The following is an 18,960-nucleotide window of genomic DNA, read 5'->3' as shown; positions in this document are numbered from 1 at the left end:
AGAAAATGGTAATGGTGTTAGAATGTGGAGAATGGTAATGGTGTTAGAATATGGAGAATGGTAATGGTGTTAGAATGTAGAGAACGGTAATGATGTTAGAATGTGGAGAACGGTAATGGTGTTAGAATGTGGAGAACGGTAATGGTGTTAGAATGTAGAGAATGGTAATGGTGTTAGAATATGGAGAATGGTAATGGTGTTAGAATGTGGAGAATGGTAATGGTGTAGAGAATGGTAATGGTGTTAGAATGTGGAGAATGGTAATGGTGTTAGAATGTGGAGAATGGTAATGGTGTTAGAATGTGGAGAATGGTAATGGTGTTAGAATGTAGAGAATGGTAATGGTGTTAGAATGTGGAGAACGGTAATGGTGTTAGAATGTAGAGAACGGTAATGGTGTTAGAATGTGGAGAACGGTACTGGTGTTAGAATGTAGAGAACGGTAATGGTGTTAGAATGTAGAGAATGGTAATGGTGTTAGAATGTAGAGAATGGTAATGATGTTAGAATGTAGAGAATGGTAACGGTGCTGGAATGTGGAGAATGGTAACGGTGTTAGACTGTAGAGAATGGTAATGGTGTTAGAATGTAGAGAATGGTAATGGTGTTAGAATATAGAGAATGGTAATGGTGTTAGAATGTGGAGAATGGTACTGGTGTTAGAATGTAGAGAACGGTAATGGTGTTAGAATGTGGAGAACGGTAATGGTGTTAGAATGTGGAGAACGGTAATGGTGTTAGAATGTGGAGAATGGTAATAATGGTGTTAGAAGGTAGAGAATGGTAATGGTGTTAGAATGTGGAGAATGGTAATGGTGTTAGAATGTAGAGAATGGTAATGGTGTTAGAATGTGGAGAATGGTAATGATGTTAGACGGTAGAGAATGGTAATGGTGTTAGAATGTGGAGAACGGTAATGGTGTTAGAATGTAGAGAATGGTAATGGTGTTAGAATGTGGAGAATGGTAATAATGATGTTAGAATGTAGAGAATGGTACTGGTGTTAGAATGTAGAGAATGGTAATGGTGTTAGAATGTAGAGAATGGTAATGGTGTTAGAATGTAGAGAATGGTACTGGTGTTAGAATGTGGAGAATGGTAACGGTGTTAGAATGTAGAGATTGGTAATGGTGTTAGAATGTAGAGAATGGTAATGATGTTAGAATGTAGAGAATGGTAATGGTGTTAGAATGTAGAGATTGGTAATGGTGTTAGAATGTAGAGAATGGTAATGGTGTTAGAATGTAGAGAATGGTAACGGTGTTAGAATGTAGAGAATGGTAATGATGTTAGAATGTAGAGAATGGTAACGGTGTTAGAATGTAGAGATTGGTAATGGTGTTAGAATGTAGAGAATGGTAATGGTGTTAGAATGTAGAGAATGGTAATGGTGTTAGAATGTAGAGAATGGTAATGATGTTAGAATGTAGAGAATGGTAATGGTGCTGGAATGTGGAGAATGGTAACGGTGTTAGAATGATCCCAACTAGCGCTGTGATAGCGTTAGGTTTTATCTGCGTCCCCATTATTTCTGACAGACAGACACTTTATTTGTCATTGTAAGCGAGCGTACAACGAAGTTCAACCTCTGCATTTAACCCCTCCTATGGTGCAGGAACAGCGGGCAGCCGCAGTGCAGCGCCCGGGGACCAGCTGCAGTTCTTTTTGCTATTGCCTTGCTCAGGCACACAAACAGGAGTATTAACCCTAACATGCATGTCTTTGATGGTATTGGAATGATCCCAAATAGTGCTGCGTCTCAGTTATTTCTGACAGCAAATTAAAAATCTCCAACCAGTAATTGTATAGGGATGGACACGGCCAGAACATATGAATGTGGTTTGCAGGAAATTGATGACATCTGTCACATATAGAATCAACGTTATCGTACATTTTGAAAGTCCAACATTGGTCCAATGAGTGTGGTGAACAATTTTACACTGAATCAGACCATGTTTAGCGTATACATATGAGGTGTGTACCTTTCTCAAAATATCCCCCCAAATGTTCTGAGATCGGGCGGCACGGTGCTGCAGTGGTTAGCGCGGCCGCCTCACAGTAATAAGGTCCTGGGTTCGAGCCCCGGGGTAGTCCAACTTTGGGGGTCGTCCTGTGTGGAGTTTGCATGTTCTTCCCACGTCTGCGTGGGTTTCCTCTGGGTGCTCCAGTTTCCTCCCACAGTCCAAAGACATGTAAGTCAGGTGAATCGGCCGTACTAAATTGTCCCTAGGTATGAATGTGTGTGGGTGTGTGTGTGTATGTCGGCCCTGTGTGATAGTCTGGCGGCCTGTCCAGGGTGTCTCCCTGCCTGCCACCCAATGACTGCTGGGATACGCTCCAGCATCCCCGTGACCCTGAGAGCAGGATAAGCGGTTCGGAAAGTGGATGGATGGATATTCTGAGATCTCCTCTCCCAATTCTTCTTCCCAAAGAGACCTTATAGTGAAGTTAAATTTAGATTTTTTATTTTTTTTTACACTGCAATGAAAATATTGAAGTTTGTGCTGGCTCCAGACTATAGAGATATTCACCATCTTAGGAAGGTTGAAGTTTTTCTTTTTTTCAGTTCTATGGTGTGGAAAAAATTAACTGGCACATTCAAAATGAGTACCCAAATATTCAAGGCACGTTCTGATTGAATATTCACTTGGGGTTCCTTGTTTGGTGACCATTACTCAGTGATGTCAGTGACTCTGCTGAACTACTGCTTTGTTTCATGGCTTTCTATACAGAAATTTCTGGATGAGCTACATGACCACGGTCAGCTCCACTCCATGTCTGCCTGGATGGAGATGTACCCGACCGTAAGCGCCGACATCCGCTTCGCCAACATGCTGGGCCAGCCAGGTAGGACAGCGGCCACGGCACATGTGACTCTGAGCACAATGCCCCCATGGACTCAGGGTGCTTATGTTAATTTAAATGCTGTTTTGCTTTCATTTATGATTTGTTCGGGTCCTATCCTGTATTGATCCTTGCCAATTTATGGGATCTGTTGGTGCAGGTTCCACCCCCCTGGACCTTTTCAAATTCTATGTGGAGGACTTGAAGGCCCGTTACCACGACGAAAAGCGGATCATCAAAGACATCCTCAAGGTGACTTCTCATGTGAACCTGTTTTGCCTGGTGAAGATTGCACAACTGGATATTTTAGGTCTTGAGTATATAAGATATAGGTGTACCTCAGAGTACAACTATATCTTATAAATGTTACCCCTTTCATGTGTGGCGCATCTAAGTGGCTGTTGTGAAAAGTTTGTATGTAATAGTGGTCTCTCTGTATGGCATCTCATGTCGTATGCTCTTTTCCTCTCGCTTCCTCTCATTTCTGTCTCTTTCCTCAGGACAAAGGCTTCTTGGTTGAGGTCAACACCAGCTTTGAGGACTTTGGCTCAGTCATCAGTTCAGATAAGAGAGCCACCACGCTGGATGCAGGCAACATCAAGCTGGCCTTCAACAGCGTAAGACCTTCTGTTCAGCACACCAGTCCATGTTACTACTAGCTTTATCTTTACCCTGTAGGTCCCTGATGGGAAAGACAGTCACAAACAGTGGTCTGCTTAAGGAGAACATTTGCTAAGAGTTCGATATGAATGACTTGGCCACCTTTAAAGGGCTCAGAAACACTTGACATTCTTTGAGGTGTTAACTGATATCTAGGTAATGTTTGAAGTAGCAGACAATGATAACAGGCATAAACTCTACCAATAAGTGCATCTGTTAAATCTGCTGTTTTAGGCCTTAAGTTGCTATTCTTCTTTTTTTGGGGGGGGGTTGAAAGTTAAAAGTAGGTGAACATCATTCTATCATTAGGTGTTTTGTATTGTTGTACTTAAAATTTAGCATGACTCTGTCATTATTGTAAAATTGTCACCACCCTCTTAACTACTACTACTACTTTCAGCTGCTCCCGTTAGGGGTCGCCACAGCGGATCATCCGTTTCCATCTCTTCCTGTCCTCTGCATCTTCCTCTGTCCCACCAGCCACCTGCATGTCCTCCCTCACCACATCCATAAACCTCCTCTTTGGCCTTCCTCTTCTCCTCTTCCCTGGCAGCTCCATATTCAGCATCCTTCTCCCAATATACTCAGCATCTCTCCTCCACACATGTCCAAACCATCTCCATCTTGCCTCTCTTGCTTTGTCTCCAAACCGTCCAACCTGAGCTGTCCCTCTAATATACTCGTTCCTAATCCTGTCCTTCTTCATCACTCCCAGTGAAAATCTTATCATCTTCATCTCTGTCACCTCCAGCTCCACCTCCTGTCTTTTCATCAGGGCCACTGTCTCCAAACCATACAACATGGCTGGTCTCACAACCATCTTGTAAACCTTCCCTTTAACTCTTGCTGGTACCCTTCTGTCACAAATCACTCCTGAAACTCTTCTCCACCCACTCCACCCTGCCTGCACTCTCTTCTTCTGCACTCCCCGTTACTTTGGACCGTTGACCCCAGGTATTTAAACTCCTACACCGTCATCACTTCCACTCCTTGCGTCCTCACCATTCCACTGTCCTCCCGCTCATTCATGCATAGATATTCCGTCTTGCTCCTTCTGACTTTCATTCCTCTTCTCTCCAGTGCATACCTCCACCTCTCCAGGCTCTCCTCCACCTGCACCCTACTCTCACTACACGTCACAATGTTATCTGTGAACATCATAGTCCACGGAGACTCCTGCTTCTTCTCCTCTCCTCAGCATCCTCTCACTTTCCAAGATTGTGTTAACATGTCTGTGAATGTTCTCATTCATCCAGGTCATGGTTATCCAAAGGAATTGAATCGAGTGCAACTGGACTTCTCTCTCTCTCTCTCTCTCTCTCTCTCTCTCTCTCTCTCTCTCTCTATATATATATATATATATATATATATATATATATATATATATATACCAAGTCCAGTTGCACTCGAATCAATTCCTTTGGATAAGATTGTGTTTAACAATCTAGTTAAAAACCCCACTGCCATCTCTCCTAAACATCTCCATGCCTCCACAGGTATGTCATCTGAACCAACTGCCTTTCCACTCTTCGTCCTCTTCATAGCTGCCCTCAGTTCCTCCTTGCTAATCCTCTGCACTTCCTGATTCACTCTCCCCACATCATCTAACCTTCTCTCTCATTTTCTTCATTCATCAGCCCCTCAAAGTACTCCTTCCACCTTCTCGGCACACTCTCCTCACTTGTCAGCACATTTCCATCTCTATCCCTGATCACCCTAACCTGCTGCACCTCCTTCCCAGCTTGGTCCCTCTGTCTAGCCAATCGGTACTAGTCCTTTTCTCCTTCCTTAGTGTCTAACCTGTCATACAACTCACCATACGCCTTTTCTCTTGCCTTTGCCGCCTCTGTCTTCGCTTTACGCTGTCTCTCCTTGTACTCCTGTCTACTTTCTTCATCTCTCTTACTATCCCACTTCTTCTTTGCCAACCTCTTCCTCTGTATAATTTGCTGTACTTCCTCATTCCACCACCAAGTCTCCTTGTCTTCCTTCCTCTGTCCAGGTGATACACTAAGTACCTTCCTAGCTGTCTCCCTCATTATTTTTGCAGTGGTTGCCCAGTCATCCGGCAACTCCACACTACCACCCAGTTCCTTTCTTAACTTCTCTCGTAACTCCACACAACAGTCTTCCTTTTTCAACTTCCACCATTTGATCTTCGGTTCTGCTTTCACTCTCTTCCTCTTCTTGGCTTCCAAAGTCATCCTACAGACCACCATCCGATGCTGCCTAGCTACGTTCTCCCCTGTCACCACCTTGCAGTCTCCAATCCCTTTCAGATTGTGCCTCCTACATGAGATATAGTCCACCTGTGTGCACTTTCCTCCACTCTTGTACGTCACCCTGTGTTCCTCCCTCTTCTTGAAATATGTATTCACCACAGCCATTTCCATCCTTTTCACAAAATCCACCACCATCTGTCCTTCCACATTTCTCTCCTTGACTCCATACCTCCTCATCCCCTCTGTTCCCTTCACCAACATGTCCATTGAAGTCTGCTCCAATCACCACTCTCCCCTCCTTGGGTACCCTCTCCACCACGTCATCCAACTCACTCCAGAATTCTTCTTTCTCTTCCATCTCACACCCAACTTGCGGGGCATATGTGCTGATAACATTCAGCAATACACCTTCAATTTCCAGCTTCATACTCATCACTCTGTCTGACACTGTCTTCACCTCCAGCACACTCTTGACATACTCTTCCTTCAGAATGACCCCTACCCCATTTCTCCTCCCATTCGCACCATGGTAGAAGAGTTTGAACCCATCTCCGATACTCCTGGCCTTACTCCCCTTCCACCTTGTCTCTTGCACACACAGTATACCTACCTTCCTTCTCTCCATCGTATCAGCCAGCTCTCTCCCTTTACCAGTCAATAGTGCCAACATTCAAAGTTCTGACTCTCACCTCCATACTCCTACCCTTCCTCTTCTCCTGCTGCCTCTGGACATGCCTTCCCCCTCTCCTTCTCCTTTGCCCAACAGTAGCATAGTTTCCACCGGCACCCTGCTGGTCAACAGTACCGGTGGTGGTCGTTGGTAACCCGGGCCTCGACCGATCCGGTATGGAAATCTGATTTATGATCCGCATATTTGATTTGGCAAAGATTTTACGCTGGATGCCCTTCCTGACGCAACCCTCCCCATTTATCCGGGCTTGGGACCGGCACTAAGAATGTGTGTCCTCGCTGGCTGGGTTAGCACCCTCATATAAATACATTTAATAGACTGCCCGTCTGTGGTGAAGTGTGTGCGGCCAACCAATTAAATCACATCAGCATACACACAAAGACACACCAGGAAGAGAGAACGAGAACTGCACATACATGGACGCCGTCGCCTATTTTAAGACTGCAGGTGTCTTGTTGTTTTAAACCGATTTTAATGTCATGTTTTTAAAGGTCTCGTGAAAAGAAAAATGTATTTTCATGGTTAGAGCTTTTATCTGCACTTAATTTACATATATTTAACACTAGGTTTTGAAATTCACAAAAAATATTTTTGCTTTTGTTTTTTCTTCTGAAAAATACATTTTTTAAAATTATGTCACCTTGCACCCGCAGCCATGTACTAAAAAGATTTCTGATGAATGGTGCACAAGATTGAGAGAAGATGATGATCTTCTATCACCAAACTGAAACTAGCCAGTGTCCACATTCTTCTACAGATGCTTGGTCATGATTGGCTGTTAGTCTTATCAAACTCCCGCCCCTCCCAAAACCCCACCTGACACTTGATATGTCAAAGGCAACATTAAACACCTAGCTGTGCTTGTAAAATTGTACCTTGGCTTGATATGGAGCTCAATCTCACCACTTTGTGTGTAGTTACTGGAGAAGGCTGAGGCCAGAGAAAGGGAGCGAGAGAAGGAGGAGGCGAGGAAGATGAAAAGGAAAGAGGCAGCCTTCAAGAGCATGCTGAAGCAGGCCACACCGCCACTGGAGCCAGAAGCATCATGGGAAGGCGTACGTCCTCATCAACTTTCTGTCCCTATAGTTTAGCAACTTCTGTTTTGCTTTCTGCTGGCACATATCGCCTTATTCTTCAGTGTAACAAACACAAAGCTGTCAGTGGGTTGTACATCTTAAATGTGAAGACTTTTTTCTTACCTGTAGTTCCTCAGTTTGACTGTTGTTATGGGGGGTTTCAGGTTCGAGAAAGATTCCTTAAGGAATCGGCCTTTGAAGACGTGACTCTTGAGTCAGAGAGAAAAAGGATATTCAAAGACTTCATGCATGTCTTGGAGGTACGCCTTTTTTGCCATGATCTCAAACTACAGTCATTTTTCAATCTTAATCTTCATTTACAGTGTGTTTTTATTTACACTGTATTTTTATTTAACAGCATGAATGCCAGCATCATCACTCCAAGACAAAGAAACACTCAAAGAAGTCCAAAAAGCACCACAGGAAGCGATCCCGCTCTCGATCGGTTAGTGGTCCTCCCCCATTAATGCCCCCTTTCTTTATGCCTGCATTTTACTGAGATGCAACAGGCAGATAACCAGTCGTCCTCTATAAGACCCTCTGATAGTCATTCTTCCAGTGGTATACTAGTGTCACAACTTTAGATTGGCCAATTTCCCAGTGGTCTGCTTGATCTCTTGGCAGGGCTCGGAGTCTGAGGATGATGACTATCACCAAAAAAAGAGCAAGAGATCCCGGTCCAAGTCCCCGTCTGAGCGCTCCTCCAGTGGAGAGTCAGGTAAGTGGCTTTTCCAGCCACAGTGGATGTATTAACTTACTGAAGGGCAAAACCAGTTCAGTGGCAGCCTCTGACCTGTTTCTTCTCACCGCCAACCAGAGAGAAGTTATAAGAAGACCAAGAAGCATAAGAAGAAGGGCAAGAAGAGACGCCACAAGTCTGTAAGTGCACAGGCTGGTATAAGAGTGTGTTTCTCAACCGTGTTTTGTCTTTTTTTTCTTTTCTTTTTTTTTGAGAAGCGTGTACCCTGACCCTGCCTTCTCCCCTTCAGGCCTCTCCTGAGTCAGAAGGAGAAAAGAAAGGAAGGGAGCGGGATGGAAAGCGTGAAAAGGACCAGGAAAAAGATAAAGAGAATGACAAGTCGCGGGGGAAAACTCACTCCGACTCCAAACAGAAGTCTCCTAAAAGGAAAGCTGCCAAAGAGGAGGTTGGTCCACTTTTTCTTCCGGGCACTGAACTCGATCCAGCTGAGCTTATGGCGACTTTGTTTTTGACCATGACTTGGATTCTAAAGTTGACGGGGATCTTTTTTTAACTGTTAACTCAAACCGGTTGTTAGGTTTACTTGACGTTATTCGTACTGCCGCCGTGGGAAATCAACTCTGTAGTGGCAGCTGAGTGTTTCTTCTACTGGCCACTTTGTTTTGTTCACAGAGAACCTTGAAATGATGAACTGTCGTCCACTGGTAAAATACCTAAATTGTTTGGTGTACTATGAGATTCACCAGCTTCTGCATGGCCTGTAAAAACAAAGCAAACCCCCTTTTTTGAGGGGGGGGGGGTTTCCTGTTTGGCCACTTCCGCTGCTAATTTCTGCTGTTCTGTCGTCACCAGGGTGGATGGGACACGTCGGGCAGCGAGCTGAGTGAAGGAGAGCTGGAGAAGAGGAGGAGGACTTTACTGGAGCAGCTGGATGCACCTTAACCACCCCACCGCGCCCCCCCATGTCTTCACTGTTCCACTTCTGTGAACATGCATTCCCCTCCATTCTTATCTGACTACTCTCGACACAAATGCCACGGTCAGACTGTGAGACTCCTTCCTCGGTTACTTTTCAGAACGTTTTGTAACGAGTTCAGACGCGTCCTTGGCCAGCGGTTACCTTGATAGGCGGAAGGATGCAGCTATGGTCGTGTCACATTGCCCGTTTGTTGCCTTGTTTATGCTTAGGTATGTTTTTTAGTTAACTGTAGTTGTATATGTTTTAATTTGCTAATAAATTTGTTGAATTGAAAGCATATCTTTATCCCATCCAAAACGATTGTCTTGCAGAGCCTGTCATCTCTAGTAACCTTTTCGTGAGCAGACAGTTGTCCACTTGGAACGATCTACAGCCCCAGGACTACTGGGGAGTATTTGATTTGCAGCTTAATGCCGGCCTGATTGCATAAGCGTTTGAATGGCGCGTCTGTTCTGTACACGTAATAAAATACTTTTTTTTTCAAGGACCTTGTCTCCAAGCTGGTAATTTAGCCATCCAGTAAGGTTCTGATCAAACGATGCTGAAACGGCACAAAAGGGTACCAGCACAGTTTCTTCTTGGGTTGACACTAAACATCAAATTTCTTATTTTGGGTAGGTGCCTGCAGAGCGAGATGTGCACTCCGATACTAAAGTTGTGTCAAGCCGAATCTTTTTCTCTTGTCAGCCTCTCCGTCTTCTAGACCGTCTTCACTCTCCAGCGGACCTTCTGCATCGGAATGACTTAAGGTTAGTGAATAAAACGGGCGACGCAGTGGTTAGCGCAGTCGCCTCACAGCAAGAAGGTCCTGGGTTCGAGCCCCGGGGTAGTCCAACCTTGGGGTTCTCCCCGTGTCTGTGTGGGTTTCCCCCACAGTCCAAAGACACATGTAGGTCAGGTGAATCGGCCGTACTGAATTGTCCCTAGGTGTGTGTGTGTGTGTGTGTGTGTGTTGGCCCTGTGATGGCCTGACGGCCTGTCCAGTGTGGCTCCCCGCCTGCTGCCCAATGACTGCTGGGATATAGACTCCAGCATCCCGAGAGCAGGATAAGCGGTTTGGATGATGGATGGATGGTGAATAAAACAAGCTAGTCTCTTACCATCAGTCAGACAACCTCCGTTCACTTGGGTGGGTGCAGACGTTTCCCCAGAGATCATGTGAGTCTTGCTATCAAACGCAGGGATATTGTGTTTAATAAACTCACCAAGACAGTAAAATCTCTTACTGTATCCAGAAATGTTGAACATTTCAAAGCTGAAATACTGACGTCATGTTGAATAAGAGGCCTTAAAATGATGCAGAACGTCGTCAGTGTCCCAGCACAACTGACCGGGGTCTTCAAGTGTGTTCACGATGAAGACGCTGTCATTTTCCTTAAGGCGGCTCCGGTTGTAGTTGGGGAGGGCTGAGGAAGAGGCAGGAGTGTCAAAACCCCTTTCTATTGCTGCACTGTTATGTCTGACATTATGAAGAACATCCATCCATCCGTCATCCAAACCGCTTCTCCTGCTCGCAGGGTGGCGGGGATGCTGGAGCCATCCCAGCAGTCACTGGGCGGCAGGCGGGGAGAGGAAAAATGAACAAAAATTCTCTATTCAAAAGTCAATGTAAATAGTTTATTTGATCATAATCATTGGAAATCTCAGATCATCTAATAAAAAGTTATTTTAAGTAGCTTGTGGTAAGCACACGATGCCTAAAATACATTTCTGGTACAACAAAACACATGCCAGTATTATCCAGTCAGCCACATGGCGTCAGTACAGAGGAATGAGAAGAGAAGAATGGCAGCACGCGCTATCGTGGAGAAAGTCCCGGTCCAGGAAACAGGCTGGGTCACAAAGCAACAGAACACCTCCGCCAGCAGGACCAACCCTCAACACACCTCTCTCGTGTTCATGTGAAGTCAGACCACAGCTCTTTGCACACACAAACACACACAGCTTTTTGTGTGTGTGTGTGTGTGTGTGTGTGTGGTGGCTGGCTCGGGGGTTGCTTTGTGACACCCTAGGAAACATGGCGTGACCCTTGGCCCGGTTTTGGCCCGGTTTCATCAGCTCACTGAAGTCTTGAGTTAATGGTCGTTTTTGGCTCATTAAATATGCAGAATGGAAACAAAAGTATAAGTTAAAACAACATTCACACCACGTCGCACAAGGCGCTGCCAGCTTCGTTTAAACAATATGTACAATAGTAACCTTCTGGTGATGTAGTGGATTTATTAAGTGTAAAAAAGTACTGTAGCAAAATATCTGTACATTTAGAAAACTTTTGTTTTTCTTTTCGTGTTGTGTACGTTGTTGTGCTGTCTTGAATGACCTACGTGTTGTCACATACAGACCACGAGCAACAGACCATGAGCAACCGCTGAAACAAAACCATGTCAGTGGTTAAATACTATACAACAAAATTACAATACATGAGTAGACACACACGGTCGCTGGATTCTGAGTAGCACTGCAGTTTTCAGCGTTAAAAAACTGATCCAGTCTCTTGTGTTTTAAACGATGGGCTCATCAGCGCCCCCTCGTGGCTTCTCGTGGTGTCTACAGCGTTAATGCAAGTCTGACTACGCTCACAGCAGGTGAGTCGGTTCACCGGGACGGGTACGTTTCATCATCTAATGCCCCTTTCCCACTACATGGTACGGGCTCAGCTCGTGTCGTTTTCCATCACCGTAACAGAACCCCTCAGTGTAGCCGGTCTGCATCGATTCCGGTACCGCTCCAGTGTTTTTGGAACCTCGACAAAGGTGGTACCAGAAAGTGGTAGCCGGAAATGACCCTTATCAACAATACATCTGCATAACGCCCCACGCCATCGATCAGTTTCATATGCAGACATGGGTGTGGCCATTAAGTAGAGTTACAGTGGGCACCGAGGATTCAGGATTGTTGCAATCACAGCATTGGAAGATGGTGACAGACGCATAACGACCGAAACCAACGACCACTTTCATATGAATATGGCTGAGACAGATGTACTCTTACCCCCCATCCAACAATGCTGCGATTGCAAACATTCCCAAGTCCTCTGTCAACAAGTACACACTGAAGCTGTAGCGAATGGTCACACCCATATCGGCACATGAAACTGGTTGTTGCTTATGCAGCTGTATTGTTTATAAGGGTGGGGTACCTGCAGTCACTGTATTGTTTATAAGGGTGGGGTACCTGCAGTCACTGTATTGTTTATAAGGGTGGGGTACCTGCAGTCACTGTATTGTGTATAAGGGTGGGGACACCTGCAGTCACTGTATTGTTTATAAGGGTGGGGACACCTGCAGTCAGTGTATTGTTTATAAGGGTGGGGACACCTGCAGCCACTGTATTGTTTATAAGGGTGGGGGTACCTGCAGTCACTGTATTGTTTATAAGGGTGGGGTACCTGCAGTCACTGTATTGTTTATAAGGGTGGGGTACCTGCAGCCACTGTATTGTTTATAAGGGTGGGGTACCTGCAGTCACTGTATTGTTTATAAGGGTGGGGGTACCTGCAGTCACTGTATTGTTTATAAGGGTGGGGTACCTGCAGCCACTGTATTGTTTATAAGGGTGGGGTACCTGCAGTCACTGTATTGTTTATTAGGGTGGGGACACCCGCAGTCACTGTATTGTTTATAAGGGTGGGGACACCTGCAGTCACTGTATTGTTTATAAGGGTGGGGACACCTGCAGTCACTGTATTGTTTATAAGGGTGGGGACACCTGCAGTCACTGTATTGTTTATAAGGGTGGGGACACCTGCAGTCAGTGTATTGTTTATAAGGGTGGGGACACCTGCAGCCACTGTATTGTTTATAAGGGTGGGGGTACCTGCAGTCACTGTATTGTTTATAAGGGTGGGGTACCTGCAGTCACTGTATTGTTTATAAGGGTGGGGTACCTGCAGCCACTGTATTGTTTATAAGGGTGGGGTACCTGCAGTCACTGTATTGTTTATAAGGGTGGGGGTACCTGCAGTCACTGTATTGTTTATAAGGGTGGGGTACCTGCAGCCACTGTATTGTTTATAAGGGTGGGGTACCTGCAGTCACTGTATTGTTTATAAGGGTGGGCACACCTGCAGCCACTGTATTGTTTATTAGGGTGGGGACACCTGCAGTCACTGTATTGTTTATAAGGGTGGGGTACCTGCAGTCACTGTATTGTTTATTAGGGTGGGGACATCTGCAGTCAGTGTATTGTTTATAAGGGTGGGGTACCTGCAGTCACTGTATTGTTTATTAGGGTGGGCACACCTGCAGTCAGTGTATTGTTTATAAGGGTGGGGACACCTGCAGCCACTGTATTGTGTATAAGGGTGGGGACACCTGCAGCCACTGTATTGTGTATAAGGGTGGGGTACCTGCAGTCACTGTATTGTTTATAAGGGTGGGCACACCTGCAGTCAGTGTATTGTTTATAAGGGTGGGGACACCTGCAGTCACTGTATTGTGTATAAGGGTGGGGTACCTGCAGTCACTGTATTGTTTATAAGGGTGGGGACACCTGCAGCCACTGTATTGTGTATAAGGGTGGGGTCACCTGCAGTCACTGTATTGTTTATAAGGGTGGGGTACCTGCAGTCACTGTATTGTTTATAAGGGTGGGGACACCTGCAGCCACTGTATTGTTTATTAGGGTGGGGACATCTGCAGTCACTGTATTGTTTATAAGGGTGGGGACACCCGCAGTCACTGTATTGTGTATAAGGGTGGGGACACCCGCAGCCACTGTATTGTTTATTAGGGTGGGGACACCTGCAGTCACTGTATTGTTTATAAGGGTGGGGACACCCGCAGTCACTGTATTGTTTATAAGGGTGGGGACACCCGCAGTCACTGTATTGTTTATAAGGGTGGGGACACCTGCAGTCACTGTATTGTTTATTAGGGTGGGGACACCTGCAGTCACTGTATTGTTTATAAGGGTGGGGACACCTGCAGTCACTGTATTGTTTATAAGGGTGGGGACACCCACAGTCACTGTATTGTTTATAAGGGTGGGGACACCCGCAGTCACTGTATTGTTTATAAGGGTGGGGTACCTACAGTCACTGTATTGTTTATAAGGGTGGGGACACCTGCAGTCACTGTATTGTTTATAAGGGTGGGGACACCTGCAGTCACTGTATTGTTTATAAGGGTGGGGACACCTGCAGTCACTGTATTGTTTATAAGGGTGGGGACACCTGCAGTCACTGTATTGTTTATAAGGGTGGGGACACCTGCAGTCACTGTATTGTTTATAAGGGTGGGGACACCTGCAGTCACTGTATTGTTTATAAGGGTGGGACACCCGCAGTCACTGTATTGTTTATAAGGGTGGGGACACCCGCAGTCACTGTATTGTTTATAAGGGTGGGGACACCTGCAGTCACTGTATTGTTTATTAGGGTGGGGACACCTGCAGTCACTGTATTGTTTATTAGGGTGGGGACACCTGCAGTCACTGTATTGTTTATTAGGGTGGGGGTATCTGTGGTCAGGTGAGACTGAAGAGGTCTCTCGGCTGAGTGAAAAGACGTGTCTGTCAGTAAACGGTGTGTCCAGATGAACTGACTCAACCTTCTGTGATGCTGTTACCTGGGTTACTGAGCAGCATCGAGACATGGTTATTATTATTATGCTCTTAGCAACCAGACTGATGAAGCGGTTGTTAGGGACGGCATGTGACAGACTGGTTCTATGGATGAGGAGCTATGCGGGGTCCACTGCTGAATAAGGGGTCGTTATACACTAGCAGAGGCCTTATGCACCAAGTTACAGTAGCCTGGTTTCATTTCTCAAACCACTTTCTCCACTTCTCTTAGTCTGTGCATCTGAAAATCATTTCTTCAGCTGGGGTGTGGTTTTTGTGGAGGACCTCCACCTCATGCAAACGCCTCAGTTTTTTTTTGGATCACTGCTTTAGTCTCGACTAGATTTAGCAAAAACTAAATCTGTCCCCTATGACGAGTCCATCAAGCCCTTTTCATAGAGTCATAAAAAAGCTATCGAGATGTGAGTTTTAAAGCACTGGTCGGGCACACGTCTGTCTCACGGAGGAATGGCGGCGGCGGCGCTGGAATGTGGACTATCTGCAACAGCGGAGGGAGCGCGTCCCGCCCAGACATTCTGTGTATTTCAGGAAGATCTCTCTGCTGCTGTGTCCAGTTGTATACATCACAGGAATCTATCTTGCGGGTAAAGCCTGGTCAGTTGTATTGCTCGAATTGACAGACGGCAATAAAATACAAACAAAAAACAGACAGTCATCAAACAACAAGAGGATGACGCGGAATCAGATCAAAACACAAAATAATGAAGATCAGGCACTTGGCTTGTCTAAGGTTTCTTAAAGTCGACCTTTCAGAGCCCTCCGTCTCCTACACCACCCCCAGTCCTTTCAGAGCCCTCCGTCTCCTACACCACCCCCAGTCCTTCATCGTGAGAACCTGCTACCACACAGACGGGGCATGACATCACACTGTGTTTACATACAAGCTCGTCTCTGGCTGCTACTACGCTCATCTCCCTTCACGTGACGTCCTTTGCCTCTCGTACATCATCTTCCACTCGCTTTCTCTCCCCCATGTAACCGCCAGTCCTCTCCTCTCCCCAGCACATGCACTGCTCCCTCGTCACATCACATGTCACATGACCACTTCCGCGTTGTTCAGCGGCCGCAAGTTCTGATCATCAAAGCGCCTCCGGACACTCCTCCGCACCGCATCTGCTCGCCTGTAAGGCTGATTCCTCAGATCTGGGAGGGAGGGAGGGAGGGAGGGAGGGGGTGGAGGGATCGGAATAAAAGAGCTGTCAGTCATTTTGTCAAGGCCATTTGGAGAGCTCACAGGCTGGCAGCCAGTCATCAAAAGCAGCCTGAATTCTACACAGACAAAAAAACCCTCCTGAGCTGAGCTAGGCCACAGAAAAGCCCTGACGGGGTTTGGGTTTGCAGACCTCTCGGTCAGTTGATCTGGGAAACTACTAGAATGCTGCCTCATGTGAAACTGACAGGCATCCGACCCCAAAGAAATGGTTTATATGTTAACAAGTGTTAAACATAAACAGAAGTTGGAAAGGTGAAGGAAGTTATGACAACATTTGGAATTATAATTTCTGATCAACAGACATGCAATATTTCAATGATGAAAGTGATGATGATGATGGAGAAGGGTAGACAGACAGAAGGAGAGGTCGACCAAGTCGGTCACTACATAACTGACAGCAAGACAAGGAGGAAGGAACTAAAAGATGCTTGCCAGGTTTGGGACACATCCACCACAGGGGTGCTACTGGAGGAGTTCCTTACCCTCGAGTAGACATTGGGAAATTTAGTAATATTATTCTTCTTTAGGGCTGATGAAGAGAAGACAAAATGGAGGTTAAAAGGGGAGATGGGGCAGGGTGATCGGGGCACGTCACCCTTACGTTTCACACAGTGGCATTGGGTCGGGGAGCGCCATGTGAGCGAAGCGGGTTACAAAAGAGGGGGGTCAAATGGAAGGAGGCTGCTGAGGCCAGGCCGGAGCGCAGCACAGACAAGGGCACAGACAAGGGCACAGGAGGTGACGGAGCAGGAGGCTGTTAACTGATACAGCCGGCGTAGAGGAGGATAGCAGGAAGGGTGGAGGATCAAAGCTTTTCTTTTTTCTCTCTGTGTTTCTAGATCCAAGCTGCTCTACAGAGTGGCTGCCAGCAGGACAGAGAAGAGCCGGTCTCAAACTTGGGAGTACGGAAGCACTATTATTTAAGAGAAATCAACACGTAATCCCACAAGACCACAGAGGGGTTAATGTTCAGTGACACTTTCACCAAAAAACAACCAAAGCATGCACACAGCCAGGTCACCACTGAGTTCCCGTCTCTTTGTTTTGTGTTTAGCGGCCCGCCACTCAGCAGGTGTAGGTTCAGTCAGGAGACATGGCTGCTGTTAGTGGCACACACTGAGAGCAACACGCAGCGTAGAAGACGAGTGCTGGAAAATCCACACATCTATACACACATTCACACACATGCAGCATGTTAGTGAATACCACTTTGTCAAGCGTGCCGGTTCACAGCAAGTTGTTTCTCAAGGTTCTCTATCAGCTGGTGGCAGAGCCAAGCGCAAGGCAAAGTGGACTGGGAGGACAGGGATGCAGAGTGGGGAGGGGGGGAGCAACTGGCATGCAAAAATCCCTCAATATGTGATTATGAACACACAAACACAGTATTCATGGACAATTTCATTGACGCACAAGAGCAAGATATAATGCCACAGGCACACACGTAATAACAAATATCAGACATCAGTGATTGTGTTCATCTGGAGTAGTTGTGTATATGTAGATGGTAACGTAGCCACGACTAGAAACAGACCTGAGTCTTTAATCTACTATCACAAACTGCTGTGCCAAAATGATAAATTTCTGGTGACGGCGTTAAGCAGCACACAGCTTTGGACCTAAATTGTGTTATTTACTTTCCTGGCACTAGAGGGCGCCCTTCGGCCAATTTGTAAACATTGAACAGCCATAAATCCTTCATCTTGATCTTGGTTCGGTTCAGTGGAGTGAAGAGTGACATTGGAGACGGTCCCCTCTGTGACTTTATGGTTTGCTGTGGTTGATAATACACATGATGAAGATACATGAGCAGAACTGGAGTCACACTTCATGCAGGTGGGACAGAGAGAACCGTTACCCCATCACCTCAACATGCTTAGAGGGAAGGAAGGAAACACACACACACACACACACACACACACCAGCAGACACGGCTGTCTCAACCACCGTGACGGGGCTGGACAGGGCCCATTCAGACACCCGTGAGTGTGAGACCTTTTAATGGAGTGAGGGAGCACACGTTGGTAAAAACAGAGTGAGAGGGTGAGAGATAGAGGGGGGGGGGGGGGGAGAGAGAGGAGAACGGTGTGTTCCAGCAACCTTTCAGAAGAGAGAGAGTTCTATAAGCTTAGTAATGGTACTCCTCATTGAGGGCGGGCTCGCAGAAGAACCGAGAGCCGCGCTTGGCGGTGCGGGCGGTAAAGGGCACCGTCTTCAGCACTGCATTGAGAACAACAGGGACAACAGCCAAAGACAAGACAAGACAAACACAGTATGAGAAAGCAGACTGCTACAGGGTTTAGCGCTGGTTAGCATTTAGCAAATACCCAACAAAAGCATCTGGAGCATGGCCAACGTCTGCAAACTCTTCTAAAGCAAAATTCCAGATATGAAATGATCTTCTCGCAGATTGTGCTCTGTTCATAGGACTGCGGCGCAGCCACAATCCTGACTAAAGCTCTTCCACTGTAGTTGTAAGACTAATTTGGTTAAAGTATTAGTACACGGTCTTTCTGGCCCTGTCAGTTAGAATATAACGGTGTTCTGTGTAAAGACCTGGAAGTGCTGCTGGCTGAAGTTTCATTTTGATAGCCTGGAGTGTCTCCCGCCATTTACACATTTACCACACCCCAAGGCAGTTTTCATTGTTTCTCGGTAAATAAAAGATGTCATGTTCCCTTTCCTTGCTGAGTGAGGGGTGTGCGGCAGGAAGTTGAGACCACGCGGTTTAGCGATACGAATCAGTTCATGCTCCATTATAGTTAACAGCCCGGCCCATCTGCACAGCTGCCGTTACAAAGCACCGACAAGCAGACAGCAGCATACAGCGATGACCATCACACACTGCACCTGCCCCAGAGGGAGAGCTGTTAGCTGGGTTTCAGTGCACGTTTGTACTTGAGGTGTGTTAAGCACCACCTCAGACTGAAAACACTACGACAGCTGAATTATGAAAGAAATCAGTGCACTTATGTTAGTCGGTTTAGAATCCTGT

At 46.2% G+C, this 18,960-nt stretch overlaps 2 protein-coding genes across 5 annotated transcripts in view; one reads left to right on the top strand and one right to left on the bottom strand.

The window, feature by feature from the left end:
* prpf40a (PRP40 pre-mRNA processing factor 40 homolog A) overlaps positions 1–9,647 on the top strand; it is a 33,704-nt gene extending 24,057 nt beyond the window's left edge. For both annotated transcript variants that reach the window (XM_056289025.1, XM_056289024.1), the window contains exons 18-27: positions 2,733–2,847; positions 3,005–3,096; positions 3,345–3,461; positions 7,335–7,472; positions 7,658–7,753; positions 7,852–7,938; positions 8,118–8,211; positions 8,311–8,372; positions 8,483–8,638; positions 9,046–9,647. In XM_056289025.1, the coding sequence (XP_056145000.1) occupies positions 2,733–2,847; positions 3,005–3,096; positions 3,345–3,461; positions 7,335–7,472; positions 7,658–7,753; positions 7,852–7,938; positions 8,118–8,211; positions 8,311–8,372; positions 8,483–8,638; positions 9,046–9,135 (1,047 nt within the window). In that variant the 3' untranslated portion in view covers positions 9,136–9,647. The remainder of the gene's footprint in view (positions 1–2,732; positions 2,848–3,004; positions 3,097–3,344; positions 3,462–7,334; positions 7,473–7,657; positions 7,754–7,851; positions 7,939–8,117; positions 8,212–8,310; positions 8,373–8,482; positions 8,639–9,045) is intronic.
* A 1,133-nt stretch (positions 9,648–10,780) lies between these two features.
* The window catches only part of fmnl2a (formin-like 2a), an 88,938-nt gene continuing 80,758 nt past the window's right edge, over positions 10,781–18,960 (bottom strand). The window contains exons 26-28 of one of the 3 annotated variants that reach the window (XM_056289098.1): positions 16,401–16,497; positions 13,915–15,898; positions 10,781–12,311 (exon numbers count right to left, since the gene is read on the bottom strand). In XM_056289098.1, coding sequence (XP_056145073.1) covers position 15,898; positions 16,401–16,497 — 98 coding nt within the window. In that variant the 3' untranslated portion in view covers positions 10,781–12,311; positions 13,915–15,897. The remainder of the gene's footprint in view (positions 12,312–13,914; positions 15,899–16,400; positions 16,498–18,960) is intronic. The other 2 variants (XM_056289097.1, XM_056289096.1) reach the window with 2 other exon arrangements.

Source organism: Lampris incognitus, chromosome 11 (assembly GCF_029633865.1).
Source record: "Lampris incognitus isolate fLamInc1 chromosome 11, fLamInc1.hap2, whole genome shotgun sequence".
Taxonomy (NCBI): domain Eukaryota; kingdom Metazoa; phylum Chordata; class Actinopteri; order Lampriformes; family Lampridae; genus Lampris; species Lampris incognitus.
This window is presented reverse-complemented; position numbering and strand designations above follow the sequence as displayed.